Genomic DNA, 19,173 nt, shown 5'->3' on the forward strand with positions numbered 1-19,173 from the left:
TTTCTCTTAAAATACCTAAACTTGCCTGAACCATGCAACCCTTTCTTGTCTTGTGTGACTCAACTCTGCAGCTTTCCTATGACTTTGTTATGAGTGATGACCTAAGCCTTGGGAAGGGGGAAGAAGATGGTAAGTCACTACCCAGCAGTAGTCAAGCAGACCCCATTATTTGGTGTCCACTCTACATTTCAAATGTAATGTAATTTCCATTGCTAATCAAGACCTTCCAGATAATTAGAACTAGTAACTCCAGATGCTCTTTTCCAGGCAGAATAGTGAATGCCTTTCAGCTGGGCATACCAGTTGTCATGCATGACTGTGCTAGTGTTCAGTGTTCTCCGAACCACATGACTTCTAACAATACAAAGGCATGCACTATTCTGAATCCTTGTAGGAAAAGTGAAGTAAAATTACATACATCTCGCTTGTTTCAAAATACTTATACACATTCCATCACCTTTCCTTCTGCTTTGGAGTCTTGCCAGACCAATAAATGTTGCTTTAGAGGTGAAACTGGAGTAACAGATGTTCTTTTAAATCTTTGCCTTGTGCAAAAGGTTCTTGAGACTAAAATGCTTATCAGGTCACTGCCAATTAAAATTGTGGTCACTGCCAATTAAAACTGTGGTCTCATGCATGAGGTGCTAGAGGAAACACCCTTCCAACAACATACAGACCACATATCACAAAGGTTCCTTGTTATCATGAAGCTGTTGATAAGAACTTCTGTAATGGAGGGACAGTGCAGCCAGTCATCCTGTAGACAGACAAATGATCCTGTCTACCTCAGGCAAATACTGGGACTGGTAGACCTTTATGAGCCAGGGTTCACAAAAGGTCCACTGTCCAGTGGGCAGTAGTGGGCAACAGACTTGACATCTGTCATGTCTAGAAAAATCCTGTAAACAGATCAAGTCCTACCAAAAAAAAACCAACCAAACAAAAAAGCCTGCGAAATTAGGAGTTTCCTCAGGCTGAGTGATAGAACTCTGTGAATCTCCTGATAGAGGACTAAAGATGCTGAAGATGTCAGTGCACATCCTTTAGATACGATATTGACTACGACATTGATAGTCCCTCATCAAGTGGGGGGCACTGAGGCCTTTGTGTCTTCTGTGCTTCTTCCATTTCTTAAAAAGGAATGAATACCATCAAAACTTCCAACAAGCACCTAAAATCTAAAATCCTGATGAAGATTCAATAGCCTTATATGGTGGAGAGCTTTGCAAGCATAAAAGACTTGATGATACATGATTTCATCATACCAGGACATTTTCAAAGCCAAAAATCTGTAGACAGGAAGTACTGAAAAAACAGGTAAGTTCCCTGTTCTGTACTACTGCCAAAAGAGGAAGGTTAACTGGCTCTGAAGGACGCATTAACGTTTCCAGTATTAAAGCAAACAAGAGCATCCCGAAGAAGAGTGGAAAGATTATATATATAGTCTCTTCAGATTGTTTGCAGTGCTCAAAATACTTGTATACCAAATAACCTGTAGATGAGCAATGAATAGGCAACACCCTTGTTAACAAAATATCCATTGCTTTACAGTCATTTAGCATGAGAGACCAGAGTCTTCCTTTTTTACTAGAGCATTGCATTGAGGGAGTTGCCCCTGTTAGTGAAAAGGGAATGTCTTCAGCTATTGACTTTTTCTTCTTCCTTACTCTTTCAAAAAAGAACATAAAAAAAATATATACCTGTTTTTTTAATTCTACCACATAAGTTGGAGCAGGGCTAAGAGCTCCCATAAAAGGCCAGAGCAGGCACACTATTGGAAGTATTACAGAGCCACAGAGCACAAATTGTTACTCAGCTCAGAACTAAAGGCTTGCATAGGCATGCCATGCTTTATGTTGGCAAAATCAATGAAGGGCATTGCAGAAGCCTCATATAAGACACTGCAACGTTAAAGCCTGAGCAGGCACAGGTTGCAGCAGAGGTTTAAATTGGCTATTAGGAAAAATTTCTTCACAGCAGGAGTTGTCAAGCATTGGAGCAGGCTGCTCAAGGAAGCGGTTGAATCACCAGCCGTGGAGGCATTTATAAGTCATGAGGATGTGGCATTCAGAGACATGGTTGAGTGGTGGATGGGGCACTGTTAGACTGACAGTTAAACTCAATGAAATTAGAAGCCCTTTCCAACCTGAATGAATCTACATGATGCACTCAAGAAGTACTCTAAAAAAAGAACTAAAAAAGAGCTACCATGTTCTTGATGGTGATGAGAGTTCTGACAACAAAATAAATACGAAAAATACAACATACCCTAGAGAAAAGAAGAAAGCTACAGACTTCCAGCATGCTTCTATAGCATCAAATGTTATTTTTTTATAAATAATAATAATAATAATAATAATAATAATAATAATAATAATAAAGCAGATGCAAGAGTGGTCATGGAAAGGAAATACTTATGCAACATGAAGATAGCAAAAGGCTGGTTGGTGAGTTTAATGCCAAAAGGACACTACATAAATCATTGTCATCATAAAGCAGCTTGGCCCTATGTTACTAAGAATTTTTGAAAAGCCATCTATTTTTAAAAAGGTTAAAGCAATTTTTATTCCTCTAAAATCTACGTGAAGATGTTTCTGCATTTTAGTTTTCCCCTACACAATGCATGTTCAACAGCAAGGAGAGCCAGGGAATTAGTATCTGCTGCTAAAATGATTATCTAGTTCCTCAAGGAAAGTCAGATGATTGGGATTTTATGTCCTATTTCTACACTTGCAGTAAGGATCAGTCTTTTTTAGAAACAGGCAGAAGAAATTTTATTGAGTGTAAGAATACAAAAATTGACACATTATACTGTACAAAAGGTACACTATCACTAAATGAGGCAACTGTATCCATACAAGAGGCAACATTTACAAATGACTCATACTACTGAAATGTGCAAGTGCTGTGGTACCTTCTCATTAAGACTTTATATCCCAATAAAGAAACAAAACCAAAACCAAGAGCAGTAATTATGTTCTAGTGCCTACTGCCTAAATTCAGAAGCCATATTACAGAACACAAATAAAAAATAACTGCCTGACTTTCAATATCACAGAGAAAACATGTTGAACAAGGATTAAAAAATTCCCTCAATCTTTAAATTGTGAAGACATAGTACCTAGTAAACATTGCCTGGTGTTGATCTGTTAGATTACAACACACAGCCCCACAGTATTTTACAGAACCTAGATCCAAATTTGAGGTAGTTCTAAAGGCAGTTTAGCTTAACTGACATACAGACCAATAACAAAACCACATTGCCAATGTTGCTAACATGGATTTTTAAAAAATATTTGGACCACTTTAATTTCAGAATATTATATTGGCCAGCTCATTAAGCAAAGGCATCGTGATTTTGATTTTGACCCATTTTCATTATGGTTAATAGAAAGCCCTTGGAAATGCCATTTATTTTGCTCTCATTTAATCAACTGACTACTGTTCCTTGCACATGGCAAGGAACTTACAGATGCTAAAAACACAAGGTCAGTTATAGAAGCAGAGATAAACAGGTATGGGGGAGTCAAGAGAGAGCATAGCCCCTAAATGAGCACATAGTTTAAAGGAATGTGGCTCTCATCAACAGCTCAGTTTTGCTCCATTAGATTGCTACCTCACTTTAGATAACAAAAGTATTAAAGAGATCACGAAAGGACAAAACTTCTAAAGAGAAGGAGCTGGGATGTAGTAAAGACTCATTTGTTACACGAGACAAAAAGTAAGTCTGTAGAGATAAGAGAAAAGAAGACAACAAAAGAAAGCATAAAAACTTCCCAGCTGTTGGAAGACTTTTCCAGCTGTCAAATTAGAATTCTGGAGTATAAAAAAGAACAGAAAATTAGAAGCTTAAATAATGTCATCATTATCATATCTGAAACAAAATACTTGTACCAGGGCCAGAAGATTCATGCACTATGTTAAGAACAACTGAGTGTTAAACTCATTCTGCAAAAATAGCCTAGAATTAGACAATTCAGTCTGTGTTTAGATGGGGTCTAACTCAAGTTTGGTTGTATATCCTAGGGATCCGTGTTGCATTCAAATATTGTAGAATTAAGGAGCAGCTTTCTTTTTCTATCAGCTGCTAAATGCCTTTAAACAACTGCAAAATTGTTTTTATCTTTGTATATTTGAATGTTTGACCTATAAAAACAACACTCAAATACTTCAATGCTTTTAATAGGAAATACCACCACAAACTATCCAAGATATGAATGCCGGGTTTTATTTATTTATTTTTTAACACAAAATAATACACAGAATAGATAAAAATACTACTTTCACATAGCATTGATCCATTTTCTTTAAAGAATCCATTTGGACCAGAGCTGCCCATGCACTAATTTTACTGTTACTTTCCTGAGGAAACATCAAAGTTTGTCCAACTGGCCTAACAAGAAGAATACAGACATTGTAGACCATTTTGATGTATCTAACATGCACCAAACTTACAAGTGATTAGATATACAGCCAGAATTCATATGATGTCCTATTTAGAGCTTTCTCTGGTACATATATTCAAGAAGTTCAGTGAAGTTTCATCTGGGAGTATGAGCAGCTAAAGACAAAGCTTGGTTTTCAAACTACTGTGTTTCTTTTTCTAGATTATTTACAAGACTACTATACAAGACTAATCTTTTCAAAAGATGTTTTGATTTTTTACTCATGTAAGAGGTGTCTCTGTGCAGTTTCATAAGTAACTGAACAAGCAAGAGGCAGACATTTACATTTAGTCTTGCTAGTAAAATAAGGCTTGGGGAAGGATGTGAACTGTCTGTGATGTGTGTGCCCTAAACACATACATATGCTATTGAAAGTACAAAGTCTGAGCAAAGCATTTAAGAAAATGCTAATATATTTAATTCTCAAATGTATTTGTGTCAACAAAACAAACAATTACTTCCTTCCACTTAAAATCAGTTTCAGTGCTAAACACAGCTAAGTACCCATTCCTTTAGAAGGCCCCATACTAGCGCTTCAGAAATGCAACATTTTTATCTTCATCTTTCTAGTGATTAGACACTTTCAGCCTTCTTTTTATAACTGTCTAGGATGCTGGTCAAGTTTGACAATAGATCTTCAGGCATGAATTCTTCATCATCTCTGTAAATTCTCGCATTCTGTTCATCAAGGTATTTCTAGAAAAGAGATACAGAAAACTTTAGTAGCTCTGTCATGGTCTGTATTTTACTGATTCTGCTAAAGCATTTTAAGCAGTAATTGCACAGGTTAACTAATTTCAATCAAACACTTTCCTGAAAGACATCTATCAGAAACAGGTTTAACCTGACAGGATGTTACTGCTGCTGAAACTTAACAATCAATTCTGATTATTTACACCAAAGGTTTTGTCAGAAAATTTAACTAGAATCCATGGACTCGGTGCAGCAGCTAAATAACTGATACTTCCTCAGAAAGAGTAAGCTCTAATTTCCAAGTGTTTAACTGCAAATGTCTCTAGAGAGATTTAGTTCTGAATATCAAATTTTAGCTTACCACTATAGATGCTATATGAGTAGCAACTGTTTCTATAAGACGACTCAAGTTAGCACCAATTTTTCTCTTCTCTTCTGTTGTTGTTTGCAAAACGACTTGATATCTAAAAGGTAAAGATACTCAGAAGGTCATGTCCATAATTAGAGAATTCCTGACATTTAAAACAATCACTTCAAGTCTGATTTATCATCACGTTTAGCCATATTTTTTTCCATTAGTATTAATTTGAACCAAGTTACAATATATTAATGCTCAACTTAAAAAACCCCTTACATGGAAAACAGGAGTTCTGATACAGCAGACAAATATTTTTGCAAAATACTGTTGAGGAGAAACATCTTTCAGTTGTTACCTTGTGAAATTAATACACTAAGATGGATACCTGCTGAAACAGCTTTGTGTTACATTCAAGAGAATATCTTTATCCTTAAAAACCAAAATAAACAAGGCAGACATGGAAGTTAGGAGCCTTACTGTCTTTGGAGATCATGCAATTCATTTGTGGCTTCACTGAGCCCTTCATAGACACCACTCTCAAGTAACTGCTTGTGCTTCTTTAATGATTCCAGTTCATTTGCACATTTCTGCTCTTCCTCTTCTATCTCCTATAGTCATAAGGAAAGGAGAAAAAAAAAGACCTTTCTCAGGTATAATTTGGATTTTTTTTTCTTCTTTCTACTACCTGATTATATCCTAATGCTTGAATTCAAAATTCACACAAGTAACTCCAAGTTCAGAACTGAAAAAAAAACAAACCCAAGGACATCCCTCCCAAACCTAAAGTTTCAGCTGTTTTCTGTATTATCCCCATCCCAGAATAAGCCTAACCATCTCTTTATTCCTTTAACCGTATTTAAAGGCCTGTCTTGCAGCTACTTTCCCTTCAGAGTTAAAATCAAAAAGTGTTGTTTAGATAGTCTAAATAGCTTAGAAATGGCACATCATGAACAAATGTTTCTAGGTTAAAAAATACAACCACATTTGAGTAAGAAAATAGCTTTTTTTTTGTTTGAAAGAGAATACAATTCCAAATAATCATCTCTTCAAGGAGAATGGCACTGTTGATGCTATACAGTCCACAAAACCAAACAAAATTCTGACGTCAACTCAACATGCAATTTTGGTAGATTACTGAAACATCATCCTTCAAAAATAATTTTAATACTTAAGACTTACAAACAGCATTTTAAAAATTAGAAGAGGAATTACATGACTATGCCTTATAAGCATCTGGTGGCAAGTGTGTATTTTATGAGCTTAACTTTTCTCTAAAGTACATGCAAGAGGAACAGATCAAAAGCTAAATGTCATGTGGTTTTGAAAAATATAAACTAAATTAATTGCCTTTATATATCTATATATACACCTGCCTCAGCAGGTATTATAGCAGTGAAATAGCCCTGTTTCATGGCTATAGCACAGGAATTTGGATTTACAGGAGCATATATGGTAAACACTGGCATAGTTCAAAGAACATTTTTCTGCAGGGCACCACAGCCCCACTAAAGCAGTGTTGTCAGAGAAGTTGGGAGGTACCAAAATAGCCATTCAGTTGTTAACAGAGAGGGTTATGTTTTGTTACTGGACTGCAAGTAGGGAAAAGGATAGGGACTGCTCCTGTGCTGGGAAAGGAAGCTAAAGGAAGCAACAGTTTGAGATCATTAAAACAATTTCACATGCTTGTTGGTCAATCAATGTTTTCCTTAGTTTTTACAGAAGCTGATTAAACATGTTTACTAAAAACTGTAAATTTATTTATTATATACAAATTGATTAGACAAGACAGATTCTGTTAATCCTAAAATTTGCTTCAAGTACATGCCCGAAGACATCCTGATGTCAGATGATTGTTGCTGCTTTTATTACTGGATGCAGTAATTTATGATTTACAGGATCTGCTACAGTATGATGCCAGATTCTCTTACAAGAAATTCAGTTAAGGTAGCAGTCAAATCACTTTTCTGAAAATAATGAAAAAATCCTGTAAGAGGAAGGGAAGAAGGCAAAGGCAGAAGCCCAAAAAGAATGCAACCCAAAAATTTAGCTGTAAATACAAAAATTAAGGATAAGGGTATCATTAAAGATAAGTTGTCACCAAACTGTAAGAAGTTCTACCTTAAGCTTCTGCTGGTAAAGATCATCCAGCTTTTCAGCTTCTTCTGTCAGCATTTTCACACTGCGTTTCTTGTCCTCTAGCATTACATTCACCTAGGATGAAAACATAACCAAGGAAATATGGTTCAAAAAGAATTCCAACATAAAAATCCATGCCACCACAAACCACATCTGGTTGAACAGGTTAAACAATTAAACTAGGCTAGGTTGGGATGGTATTATCTTTCTTCATAGCAGCCTATGTTATGCTTTGTTTTGGATAAGGTGCTAAACAGTGTGGTAACACACCAAAGTTTTGGCTACTGCTGAATAGTGCTAACACAGCATTCCAAGGCTTTCTATCCCTCCCAGGGCCCCTCACTGAGTGGCGTAGGGATAGGCAACAGACTGGGAAGGTGCAAAACCAGGCCAGCTGGCCAAGAGGACATTCCATACCACATAACATGATGCTCAGCAATAAAAACTGAGGTAAAGGTAAAAGAATGAGGAAATAAAATTCTCCTTTTTCAATCTATCCCAAATCCAATATTACTAAAATTCTTCCTGATGACAATTTGTCAGTGATGGTAAGCCACACAATCAACTGGAATGAGCAATTTATTAAAAACAAATGCTTCCAATGTTTATGGTCTAATATATGTAAGCTACATAAACTTTAATTCAGGGAATACACAATATTTCAACCAACAAAGACCCAAATTCATAGAAAATCTTCTAGGCTTCATGACAATTAAAGCAGTTTTCTCACAGCTTCTCCCCCTCTGCTTGTCCTCAGAAAACTCCAACCAATCCAAAAAACCAACCTACCACACCACACCACACTTTAGCCATGCAAAAGGCTGAATGAAAGCAGCAGATACAGCTTTAGGGTTGGTATCTCAGTGTTAATTTTCATTAACTAACTCACCTGTTCCAAAGTATCTTCCAAAGTAATTTTCCGTTGAGTGGCTCTACTAATTTCTTCCTCAGTCTCGTTGATGATCTCCATGAGGGGAGCCTGTAATATGCATACAAGAAGATCCAACAAATGCAATTTGCTTATTGGAACCAAGATGCACCCCAGTACATCTTTCCCTTTTATTTTTTTTAAGTTACTATATTCTCCAATACCAAATTTCTTTCACATACTACAATGTCATTATGGTGACTCATCACACAAGCTTTTCAATGACATTTCATTGTGAGATTGAGAGACCTTCCCAGCATTCCCAAAGAAACACATTTTTTTTGTGAGTGGTATCTAAAGCCTTCAGTGATTGATTCTACTTACCTTGATCTGAGTTCTGTATTTGACTAGGCAGTTTGGTCCTGACTCAGGATTAAACTGAATCTCAAAGTCGTGGCCTTTGGAATTCTCAGCACTTACTGGAATTAATTTCAGCTTTCGAGCCAGTTTATGATACTCTGCCAGTTGCATTTCGATCTGCTCAGAGGAGAAAAGGGCACAAATAATAGAAAGAGATACAAGTGAAAAGCTTTGCAAGAAGTATTCATATAGTACTTTAGACATGTTCCTGAGTTGCTCTCTGTAACCTTAATTCCTTGTTACCCCACAGTATTCAAGAGCTGTATGCAATGCCAGTCCAGCAGTTTGCTGCATTAGGTACAGTTTTATGATTCTTTCAGAGTTTGCACACTGAGGTTTCTTAGTGTCTATGGCTGAGAACACTGAATGGTTTCACCTGTGGTTTTCCATATTCATCTGCCATAATTTTTCCTGCCTCAAGTTTTTGAGAATTAGCTGATGGGGAACTAAAGTCGTGCTGGAAAATAATACTAAACAAATGATCAGTCATAAGGTCAATATGCCTTCTCTCATTAGTTTTGACAGGAAATGCTACACAGCCACACATCCTAACAACAAACTAACTTGAGCATGCCTTTAAACAAAGCTTATTAAACGCTTTAATTTCTAATTAATGAGTGCTATTAAATGCAAACATTAAAGAACCCAGGGGTTCTTTTTCCAGTTTTATGTGCTTCATACTTGCACCTGAGGATTTAAGTTAATAAAAGTGCTTGATAAAGGGTAACCCTACCAAATATATTTGAAATCTTTTCTTTAGCTCTCCAATTGGCAAAGCAGAACCTTTAAATCCCATCACTTACAGGACTATATCTTTTCATGCTGTTTGAAGGGATAACTTGGACCTTGAAAGATGTTACAACTGCTACACAAAGAACTAATCAGGCCCTAAATGTATGCAAAGCTATTGATTCAAATTCACTAGTTTTGCCTTACTTCCTTGCTCTGAAATATTACCATTAGCCTGTAATTTCTTGTGTTATCAAAGCAATGGCATGCTAATGTTATCAAAGCTCTTAATGCTGTAGCAGTGGCAGCTTACCATGCTTCATATTCTAGACACATCGCTTATGATACAGAAAAAAGTACATTTCCATCAAGTGCAAAACAGAAAAAGGGAGAAAAGCGCAACATTTTTCAGATATAATGTAAACAGAGGCCATTCTTGTCAGTTTTGCCTGGTTAGATATATGTATTGTGGTGGTGTTAGATTATTTAGGAAAGAAATTATCAAGACTCCAATTTTAAGCTTGCATGATGAAAACTGGCAGCCACCTCTGAGTGTAGTGGGGTTTTCACATACCGCCTCTTTATTCCTAGCATATTTTAGCTCTTCATTCCACAGCTGATGTTCTTCTGCTTCCAGCTCCTTAGTCAGCTTGTTAATGGTTTGCTGCAGCTCATTTCTCTCGTGATTTATTCTCTCAATGTCCGCAGCTGAGTACTTCTGGTTATCTAAGATGTGCCGGAGCCGGGCATTCTCCTGCTTCATGGCTTCTACTTCAATTTCTAAGTTCATAAAACATTTGTGAAATGGACATAAAATACCAGCCTATATACATAAACCTCACCTCTGTATTGTATGAGTAAATAACATAATTATTAGATAACATTACCATTCCATTACTCCAGTGTACAGAGAGCTATTAGACAAAAAAAAAAATCTTTATAAGCAATCCATTCTGGAAAGTTTATTTGTAGCATCATCCTACTCCAAGTATCTCGCTCTGCTCTCAAGCTGAGAAGTACAATTACTTGAAGACTATTTCTAGCTTCACTGTCCTGACTGGGTCAAGTCCTCCTTACCTGCTGTCTCAACTTCATCATTAACACTTTCCAGTTTTTGATCAAGGATGGATATATGAGATTCCAGATTAGCCAAATAAGCCTGGTATTTCTGGACATCTGCTTGAAGAGATGATTTCACGTTTCGTAGCGTTACTCTACGATCCTAGGAAATGGGTGAAAAGAACAAGCACTCTTAGATAAATATAAAACAATGACTTCACTTTCCAGATAAGAAAGTAGAGTAATTGATCAATATCAATAGCACAAATATAAAACTAAAGAACTTTAATAATTTTTTATCTCTGTGACAGCTAAGTCAAGTCAAGACACATTTAAAATAACAGCAAAGAAGGCCAAAAAGATTCTTGCATTTCAGCAGTAAGTCTCTCATTTGCATCAGACACTGCTTTAGACAATTCTTACTACAGGTAGTCCACAACTTAACTCTAATAATATATGGAGGGCAGATGAAACAGGGGCATGGAAAGCCAGGAATAAACTCAGCACATTTTGCACAGTTGGCAGGAATTTCGATTTGCCACCTGCACAGCCACTAACCCATTTTTAAACTCAGGATGTATTAAAAGCAGAATCCAGCTTTTCAAGCAAAGTATTTTCCATAAAATATATTTGTTACCACTGAATCCCATATTTGAATACCAACACATTTGAAAAAAATAATGTTGAAATTTATATTAAAAAATTTGGTTCAAGTATTTTATTGATATTTCAGTCAATATAAGACCTTATTACCTGTAAATACCTGCACATTATCAAACAAATAGTTACTGAAGATTCCACAGAAAAACACAGCCTTGTTCTATAATGGTATAGAGTCTGTAAAAATCTGGCCTAATTAAAATCTCAAAGCACTGAAATTTTTCCATTTGTTATGTATCATAAGTATCTTCATCAGAAATGGTCAATATTATAAAATTAAACTCCACCATGTAAACAGACACAATTTACTAACCGGCTCACTTTCCTTTTCTTTCTCTAGTCTTGCAATCTCTTCTTGAAGTCTTTTGTTCTCAGCTGCTAAACTTTCCATCTGGAATGGATCTATATTAAATAAATCCTCTGTGGGAGAGCAGAAGAGAGAGTGGAGTTACAAATTTATCTCAATAGCACCACCTATTTTGAGTATCTGAACTTGAGCTTCAGCACAGTAAATACCCATTATCTGGATAATTATTTTACACTAAAGAAATAACTAAAAACAATCAAGAAACCTATAAGAAAAACCTTTCATTAAAATGTAACCAGGCAAAAACCCCAGAACAAACAAGAAGAGAAATGGGTTCCTCAGTCCTCATGTCAGAAAGAGTCCTCATGTCAAAGTCACTCCCAAGAGGGAAGGGTTTCCAAACTCTCATCCAGCCCACATCACAGGAGAGTATACAAGTCAGGACTACCTTGTGAAGCTAGAACAAATCAAACTTATTTAACAACCTCTTTCTTATCCATATACTTCCTTGCTTCTTGAGACATCTTTTCCCTTACTGAATTTGGCTTTGCCAAAAAATGGGATGATTATTTTTTCCCAATATCCAGTAACAGTGTGGTATCTTGTTTCCTCTCCAACTGATGGCTCCAGTTTGCAAACAAAGGGCCCCTTAGTCTGGCTTTTCATAGGAGAGCAAAGAAAGTAAGAAATGTTTTTCTTCCTTGTTCTCACATTGTATTTCTGCAGGTGGTGAAATGAGTGAGTCAAAAAAACCTAATAATTTTCTACCTCCCTGAAGACAAACACAGGTGCATGCTGAATCACATACAGAACCCTCACAATAGAGTTTGGAACTCTTGCAGACTGCTTTCAGATCTTTCAAAAGCTGAACTTTCTCATCAGCTGTGCATCCTCTGAAAATAGTTTTCTTTTTTTTTAATTGTTAACTTTGCCAGACAGAAACAAGAGTCATCTGCATAGATGGAGTTCACATCTGAAGAATTGCATACTGGTTTTCTGTGACAAAGACATTAAAAAATCAGGTGACACAGCTACAGCTGATAGCAGATCATGACCTATCCATCTGTACTGCTAAAAATATATATAAAAAAGAGAGCATTAAGTTGAAGTAACTGAAACATACTTAGGTATTTCAGACTCCCTTAGATCACTTTCACTTGTAAACTGAACAAACCGATGCTAGGAGAAAAGAAACCAGTAACACAATTGAATACTTAAAATTTGAAAACTTACTTAATTTCGACTGCACTTCAGCATCCAACTCTTCAAAGGTATCTCTCCCTTTCATGAAAAGATCATAGCACTTCACACAGTAGTCCATGAAAAGCTGAAAACAATTTAAAAATCTTTCGTTTCAACCATTCCAAGGCCTGTAAATTATCTGGATAGTCTAAAGCTACTCAATCAGTGGAATTAAACAGACATCAAAAATATCTTTAATGCTTCGATTGCACTTTTGTAAAATTAAACTTTTTTCCTCCCTTTGAACACAGAATGTCAACAGATTATATATTCAGGCAGAAGGAGACACCTATAATTCACACTAAGAAGGGTATGGAAGTACTGTATTTTTAACAAAGATATTTAACAAAGATTGTAGGTAGAATATTTAAGAATTTTTCATCTTGATGCATTTGATTCTCTCAGGCTAGTTTATGGAAACTGCAGGTCTGTTTAACAGACCTTTTCTATAAATATGACCATTAAAATTCAGATCTGCAGATCTCAAAGTACTCTTATCTAGAATTAAAGAAAGGTTACCCAAAAAGAATTTGCTGGACACTAAGTCACAGATGCTTCAGAAGTAATTACACCAGTATTGTGAATTTTGTATCTATATATATATATATATGCATAAGTGCCAATGTAGAAGAACGTATTTAGTTTAAAAGCATTTTTACTTGCCAACCATCATGTTGTAACCTTAGTCCAAAATTATGATTTTACTTGATTTTTGCAATTTCTAATTAAATGTTTTAGCTTATAATGCAGCCCCCTCCAAACACCTGCTGTGATTTAACACTGAGTTAAATCTGAGTAGTACTAATAATCCATGATAAATTAAAAAGAAAGCAAACTGTTGGATTAAGAGCTCGAATTATACTGCCACCCTATTTTTTGGCTCAGAAATAAAACTACAATGAATTTTTACATAGTAAACTCAGTAGATATTGGCACAAGTCACTATATTTAGAATTAAGTCACTGTCTTTACACTGAACTGCAGTTAACCTCAGAAGTCTTGCGTGCTAAAGGAAAATATATCAGAAACTTTACTAAAACAATAAACAGCATAATGATGCCCTTTCTCCACAAAGGAGAACAGTATATACTTGGAGAATAAGGTGAATATAAAATAAGGAGAATATTTTGTTTAATACCCAGTCTGTACCAATAGACTGATTATGATACCTGCTCAGGAAATAGTTGATCAGGTTTTTATATAATGTTACTCTACTTCCTAGAAAGCATTGTGAATATAAAAGGAAACAGAATCTATAAATACATGAAACAACAATCTAAACTGTAATTAAATTGTGTTGTTACAGCACATGGCAAAATCCACTTGAGGAATTCTGATTCTTATGGTACCTTATTATGTACAATTCCATCATCTGTCTCTCCTCCCCAGCTCTGTCTGTCATCAAATGATGGTGCATTTTCCCTGATCGCATTGTACAGCTGAAAAGCAGAGGTGCACACACAAAGAGCAAATATGAAGGCATCCATTAGTTTCCATATTGGTTTTCATGAAAAGAAGCAAAGTAACACTGGATGAGGATTTCAGCCAGCAGGATGGAATATGCCTGCGTTGAGTTGACTAAACACACAGGTAAAGAGGCATGAACTAGACAGTCAACACTGCCAAATTGTCTTGTGTCTTTTGAGCAAAAGAGGACAGGGTTTTCATGGGTGCTCAATTCAGCAGTGGTCAACTTCTGTCACAGATGCCAAATTTTGCTCAGACCTGAGCTGGTAGCAACAACAGTTACCACTACTAAAAACCCGAGCAAACCAAACAAAACTAAAATTAAATAAAAACACCCCACCCAAACTGAAAACTCGCCACTCTGTATCAGAATCACAGGACATTTGAATAATTTCAATTGAAAATTCCATCCTTAGGTTTCAAATTTAGGAGAGAATGGCAGATGTCACAACATCTCTACTGGAGATACACGTTCTATTCAGTGATTATACTCATTAACTTCTCACGTTTAATGTATGTACAGATCAGCTTTTCACCACCTTTTTTTAAACATTTATCCAGTGCACACATTTAAAGAAAAAAAACTATCACAATATAACATGAAAAGCTCACTTTAAAAGTTACTAAAACATAAGGCTAAGGGTCAGCTCCCAGATGACAGCTGAGAAGATCTATGTTTACATATATGTTAAACAAAGAGATTTGTAGAAAATATGTACTAAATCTGTATTGAAACAAACATTCCAGCCTGGAAAGTGAAAATATTTATCTTAAGACAAACATTACCTTGACACAATCAATTAACCAAACCAAAGCTGCCACAATCTGAGGCCAGGTGTGTGGTGCTCCCACAGTGTACATGGAGCTTTTTGACAGAGCAAAGGGGTACCTGTAAGGCCAAAGAAGATCCATTTTTAATAGCTGTGGCAGACAGTGATGAAAACAAACCACCACATTTTGAAAATAAAGCAGCACATTTTTATATGTAGATGAAAGCACAGAAGGAAGAGCAAACTTAATTCTACCGTACTTCAAAGGAAATTTTGAGGAAAACTTAAAAAAAAAATTTGGGTTCTTAGAGCACGATTTTATTCAATTATCATGGGTTTCTCATTTTGTGATTCATAGAATATCATGGCTTGAAAGGGACCTGTAAGGATCAACAAATCCAACTCCCTGCTCCTCATAGGACTGCCTACAACTAAACCATATGATCAAGAGTGTCGTCCAGATGCTTCTTGAACTCCCAAAACTTCAAGTGACTTGTCAGAATTAGTAATTTTATCCATAATTACACCCTTGGTGCAGCAGAGTGTAATCCTTTTCAACATTTCAAGCTATGTCAGCAGTTTCAAATGTTATAGATTAAAACAAAATTTTATTAAAATGCCGAGAAGTGTACAAAAAAGATTTGCACCTACATTTAAGGAGCCCTGGCACTCTGACACCATCATGGGTGTACATTCCCTTTTTTTAATTTTTTTTTTATTTTTTAATGAGACTGAAAATTCAGTTATCAATAGGCAGAGGATTTTCTTTCCAAGAAAGTGTTGGGGCATTAATGATTTCAAACACTGAACAAATTCAGCAATAAACCACTCAGCTACTTAGTGTTTTTCTCACCTCAACAGTAATTTTTGTTATTTCCACATTCTGCTTTGAAAGCAGAATGAGAAAAATGGCAGGAAAACATATTTTAAGCTAAATTAAATTTGTTTAAACTAAAATTAAATTGTCTTGATCCAAAATTCTGGAAATTTTAGTTCTTAGATTCTAACAAAATGAACAGAAAGGTCTGTAAAAGAAAATCATGCCTTGTCTTTCAAAGTTCTATACAAATAATCAATTAAATTTTACATGACAAAGCAAGATTCCAAGAGCTTATAGTTCTGCAAATTCAAATATAAAATGTATAGCAGATGCTGAAAATCAGAGAGTAAACCTAGAGTTAAACAAAAGTGAAACAAAACAATCACAACATTGTACTTTTAGAGTCTCATCTGAATAAATAAACCTATTCATTCCCCCCAACTATCAATGCAGAATTCTTAGCTTTTAAATTTCCAGCCATAGCATATCTATTCAGCCCAGGAGACTAACAATAATCATCTTACCCAAGGTCTTTAAAAACTTTGGGAATTTCCTCTTCAAATTTTGAGTCAGGCAGTTCATAAGAAGGGCAGAGGAATTTATAGATAAAGGTGAAGATCTTTAAAAAGTCCTTAACTGATGGAGATTGTAGCGATTTCATGGAAACATTGTGGGCATAAGCATTCTCAACAAGGAACTGTGCAAAAGACACATGGAATACCAGTCACTAAATAAAATTTATAGTTGAAACCAAGGGAAATAACCATTTTGATTAGCACATTTTACACCTCTTAACATACACGCAGAATAAATTAATACGTTACCTCACAAAGTTTTTTGATACATTGTTGGATGAATGCCTTGTCATGAAGGGGCCTGGGATCCTTTATCTTTTCTGTCCCAAACACACCATACTGGCTGCTGCGTGACCCTCCAGCCCCACTCGCTCTAGGGACAGACAATAAATACAGGTCTTGTGACAAAGCATAGAAAGAAGAACTCTCTTCATGTTTAAGTCACAACAACTGCTATCTTTATGTTTTCTTTGCATTTGGTATACAAAGTGATACATGAAGTTTTCTCTTCATTTAAGGTCATTGGAAAAACATCAACCTGGAAGCCACAATGCCACATGTACAACAAAGGGATTTCTGCATCCTAGATGAATACTTTCTTCATTTTATTGAAAGAAATAAACTTTCAGAGAGCAGAAAAATACCCCCAAAGATGAAAAAATCATGTTTGAGACTGTAAATAAAATCTAAAATATTCAAGGAATATTTAAAAGGAAGAGACCCCAGCAACATTGGCTTGCTATCAAGAAGATACCCACAACACAGAAAGTCATGAGCTAAGCAGAAAGTTTATAGATTTTTGGAAGGTTTGTATCTTAGAGAAAGGAAACTAACACAGAGTATACTTCAGATGCCTTAACATTTTTCCTTAAACAAGAAAATGTTTAAATACTCTGAAATACTCTCAAGATCTGCAGTGCACATCATTCCCAAAAGGAAAAAAAAACCAACAAAGCTCCCAAAGCAATTCCTGCTCCACAGCATTATTGTTTAGTTAGCAAGGACTGGAGGAAGGCAGACCTGAAGGTCTGCTTGCCTCAGATCCATTATTCCCTATAATGAAAATCTGTCAAGAAAGAAAAATGCCAAAATTACAGAGGACCATTTTTGTTTTGACTTACAGTGCAGAGAACGAAAGCTATCCATACCTGTTCCCAAAACAGCTGACTTTTCTTTCTGAAGCTCCAGATGTAGGTTTGCTCATGCTCAGCTTCCCAAAGGTGCTTCTGTCCTTCCTGAGGAGCAGAGAGAAGGATTCAAGTGACTGCTTCTACCAATTCATCTTTTGCTCATACAAGAGCTATACACACACATATATTCCTAAACACCTTCATCCCAGTAACATCCCAGAAAGGTCAACTGATGCATCCAGACACCTCCTAAGAAAGGTGTAACAAAATGTTACCATTTGAAACGTGACACAGGTACACAAAAAGGTTAAAGCAAGTGTTTTTGCAAAACTGGAGCACTTGTGCAAACATCCTTGGCTGTAAGGAGCCTTCTTCTCACTATTCAAATTTTTTTCTTCAGTTGCTACTCACACACTCAAACACACTATGATAAATCTCTTCAGAATTAGTTTTATATACTTATTTTTAGCAACATGACCAGCCAGACTTACATCTGAGGTGTCTGAAGACCCATCTTGTTGTTGTCCTGCACTCTCAGTGCCATCATAGATTGTCGACTGCTGCTTCCAGCAATACTTGAGCTTCGCCTCATTGTGACTGCTGTAAACCACAATCCCTCAGTATTCCAGCAGTATCAGAAAATCCAGCACCTAAGGGTATTTTCTTTTCTAAATGCCACAATGATTTTCCAAAGGCTCAGAATAAACAAGTAGACCTGTACATTGGACCAAAAAAAAAAAAAAAAAAAAAGAAGAAAAAAGATTACGCTAGACTCCAGAAATATATAAATCAATAATTTTATTGATAAAAGCGTTAGTGCTTGTTCCAAACCTACTGTTTTGCCTTTCTTTATATTTGGCCACTTCAAACCTACATGTTCTAAAAGCAAAAGAGCTTGAGAAATTTTTCATTTCAGTCCACTGGGAAAAAGGCCCCACTACCACGAGTACACAAGTACTGCTTACAGCACTTCTGCTGTACATCAGCTCCTGAGCCGCTTGTTCTGAGCCTATCCATTCCTCTGCAACTGATGTCCCAGTATTATAGCATAATAACTGGAAAACCTATTCTGAGATAATATTATGGCTCTCTTCAGAATATGCATGCAGAATGTAAATCAAACTGGAATATTAATACCATTATTGCCACTGTGGCGTTAAGGGGGAATTTGAAGTAAATAGAACTCACGAAACATAAAGTCACAAAAAAATTGCTTGCTTCTTCCCTCTACAGAGGTTCTACTTTATTTGTGGGATAGGCTTAAATGACTGAATTATAACTAATAAAACCCCCCTCTATTACAGACATTACCAAAACACATTATTAATATAAACTGTTGCTTCATTTGGCTTCCAGTTCCACTGCTCACAAACCACAACAGAAGTTTAGCTCAAGCTCAATTCATAGGGCAGCATTTCTCACTGTGTCTGGGGAAGAATCTGCATTATTCCATTACTTTAACTGAGACCAACCACAGAGAGAATGAATTTTCAC

The 19,173-nt window shown here is 36.0% G+C and overlaps 1 protein-coding gene across 1 annotated transcript; it reads right to left on the reverse strand.

Moving 5' to 3' along the window:
• Nucleotides 1-4,254: 4,254 nt before the first annotated feature.
• NDC80 (NDC80 kinetochore complex component) lies at nucleotides 4,255-18,796 on the reverse strand. The gene is made up of 16 exons (XM_071449039.1): nucleotides 18,171-18,796; nucleotides 17,698-17,784; nucleotides 16,799-16,922; nucleotides 16,499-16,671; nucleotides 15,171-15,273; nucleotides 14,267-14,356; nucleotides 12,909-13,002; nucleotides 11,682-11,788; nucleotides 10,727-10,871; nucleotides 10,224-10,429; nucleotides 8,885-9,037; nucleotides 8,522-8,611; nucleotides 7,615-7,707; nucleotides 5,974-6,104; nucleotides 5,500-5,602; nucleotides 4,255-5,141 (listed from the first exon to the last, which is right to left on the reverse strand). Exons 1-16 carry the CDS (start codon nucleotides 18,269-18,271, stop codon nucleotides 5,019-5,021), a joined length of 1,923 nt encoding a protein of 640 aa, XP_071305140.1. The 5' UTR covers nucleotides 18,272-18,796; the 3' UTR covers nucleotides 4,255-5,018.
• Between the last annotated feature and the right edge of the window lie 377 nt (nucleotides 18,797-19,173).

Source organism: Agelaius tricolor, unplaced genomic scaffold, assembly GCF_023055355.1.
Source record: "Agelaius tricolor isolate 1412-34295 unplaced genomic scaffold, bAgeTri1.0.p SCAF_2, whole genome shotgun sequence".
In the NCBI taxonomy this organism is placed as follows: domain Eukaryota; kingdom Metazoa; phylum Chordata; class Aves; order Passeriformes; family Icteridae; genus Agelaius; species Agelaius tricolor.